This window comes from Poecilia latipinna, unplaced genomic scaffold (genome assembly GCF_001443285.1).
Source record: "Poecilia latipinna isolate Pla-1442-1.1 unplaced genomic scaffold, P_latipinna-1.0 Scaffold4353, whole genome shotgun sequence".
Taxonomy (NCBI): domain Eukaryota; kingdom Metazoa; phylum Chordata; class Actinopteri; order Cyprinodontiformes; family Poeciliidae; genus Poecilia; species Poecilia latipinna.
The window spans coordinates 1,869-3,033 of NW_015116969.1; the positions used below are offsets into that span (position 1 = coordinate 1,869).

Genomic DNA, 1,165 nt, shown 5'->3' on the forward strand with positions numbered 1-1,165 from the left:
CAAGTGACTCTTCGATAACATAAGAGTTCAATAATTAAATTGATTTATGAAAAAATGTAAACATAAGAATTATGGCATTACGGTCTTGCGGTAAACAAGTACATTTAAGACTTGCAATGTGTTTTACTTTATAAAACACGTAAAAAGAAAAATTAGTAAAATATTGAACTTCAGAAAATGCTTCTTAGGTTTTAAAAATTGAAATCATAGGAAAAGCAATTTAGCTAAAATATTTTAGATGTAATATGTAATAGAACAAAATCTTCCGTAAATGAAACTATTAAGTAAAATTGTAATGTTTTTCAGAGAAGATGTACATTTATGTTGTGTAGTTAGATCATTGAGAAATAATTATAGATATCATCACACAAAACATGTGGTAGACAAAAATCAGAACTATGGTTTAAATATATGAAATATAAAAGAAAAATCTCAAAAATAAAATAAAGTAAGGTATACATAAATATTAGTTCAAAATAAATTGTATTTCATTGTCTGTAAAATAAGTAAAATCTTGGAGCTACTGAAAATTTTTTTTTAGAAAATGTAAAATCCTGTTTTTAGTAGGTATGCATAGAAAAAAATGTGTGCATGACTACAAAAAAAATCTACAACTGAAAAAAGTTCATTTGTAGATTTAAAACCGAAGGCATAAATATCATTTATGTTCCTACCTGCAAAGTGGAAGCAGCTGAGTCACTAGTCTCTGACAGTCCTGTCCCTCTCGGGATGCTGGACACGATGTATCTGGAGCCCTTTGGCACAGGCTGTCTCACCACCAGCTTTCCTTTCCTGGTCTCTGCTAGAAACAGACTGTACCAGTAGGCATCGTTGGACACCAGAGTGGAGTCTGCGATGGTGGAGTTCCTCTCACTGATCACACTGTTCCTGCTGGGAGGAGCGGTTTTGCTGGGCTTGGATTTCTGACACTTCAGCACGATGGTGACCAGTATGGTGATGAGCAGGAGAAATGACACCGAGGCCAGACCGATGACCAGATACAGGTTGATGTCTGAAAAGATGTCGTATTCCAGAGGCATCTCAGTCATGTCAGAGTAGGCCTTAACATCAGTCTCCACTGTCAGCAGCTTGATGGTGACTGTAGCAGAGAGAGCAGGCTCCCCGTTGTCCTTGGCAACAACAACCAGTCTGTGGTGGCGTGAGT

General features: G+C 36.3%; 1 protein-coding gene across 1 annotated transcript in view; it reads right to left on the reverse strand.

Moving 5' to 3' along the window:
* Nucleotides 1-636: 636 nt before the first annotated feature.
* Nucleotides 637-1,165, reverse strand: part of LOC106942529 (protocadherin alpha-C2-like) — a 15,246-nt gene continuing 14,717 nt past the window's right edge. The window contains exon 2 of the mRNA XM_015025840.1: nt 637-1,165. Coding sequence (XP_014881326.1) covers nt 663-1,165 — 503 coding nt within the window. The 3' untranslated portion in view covers nt 637-662.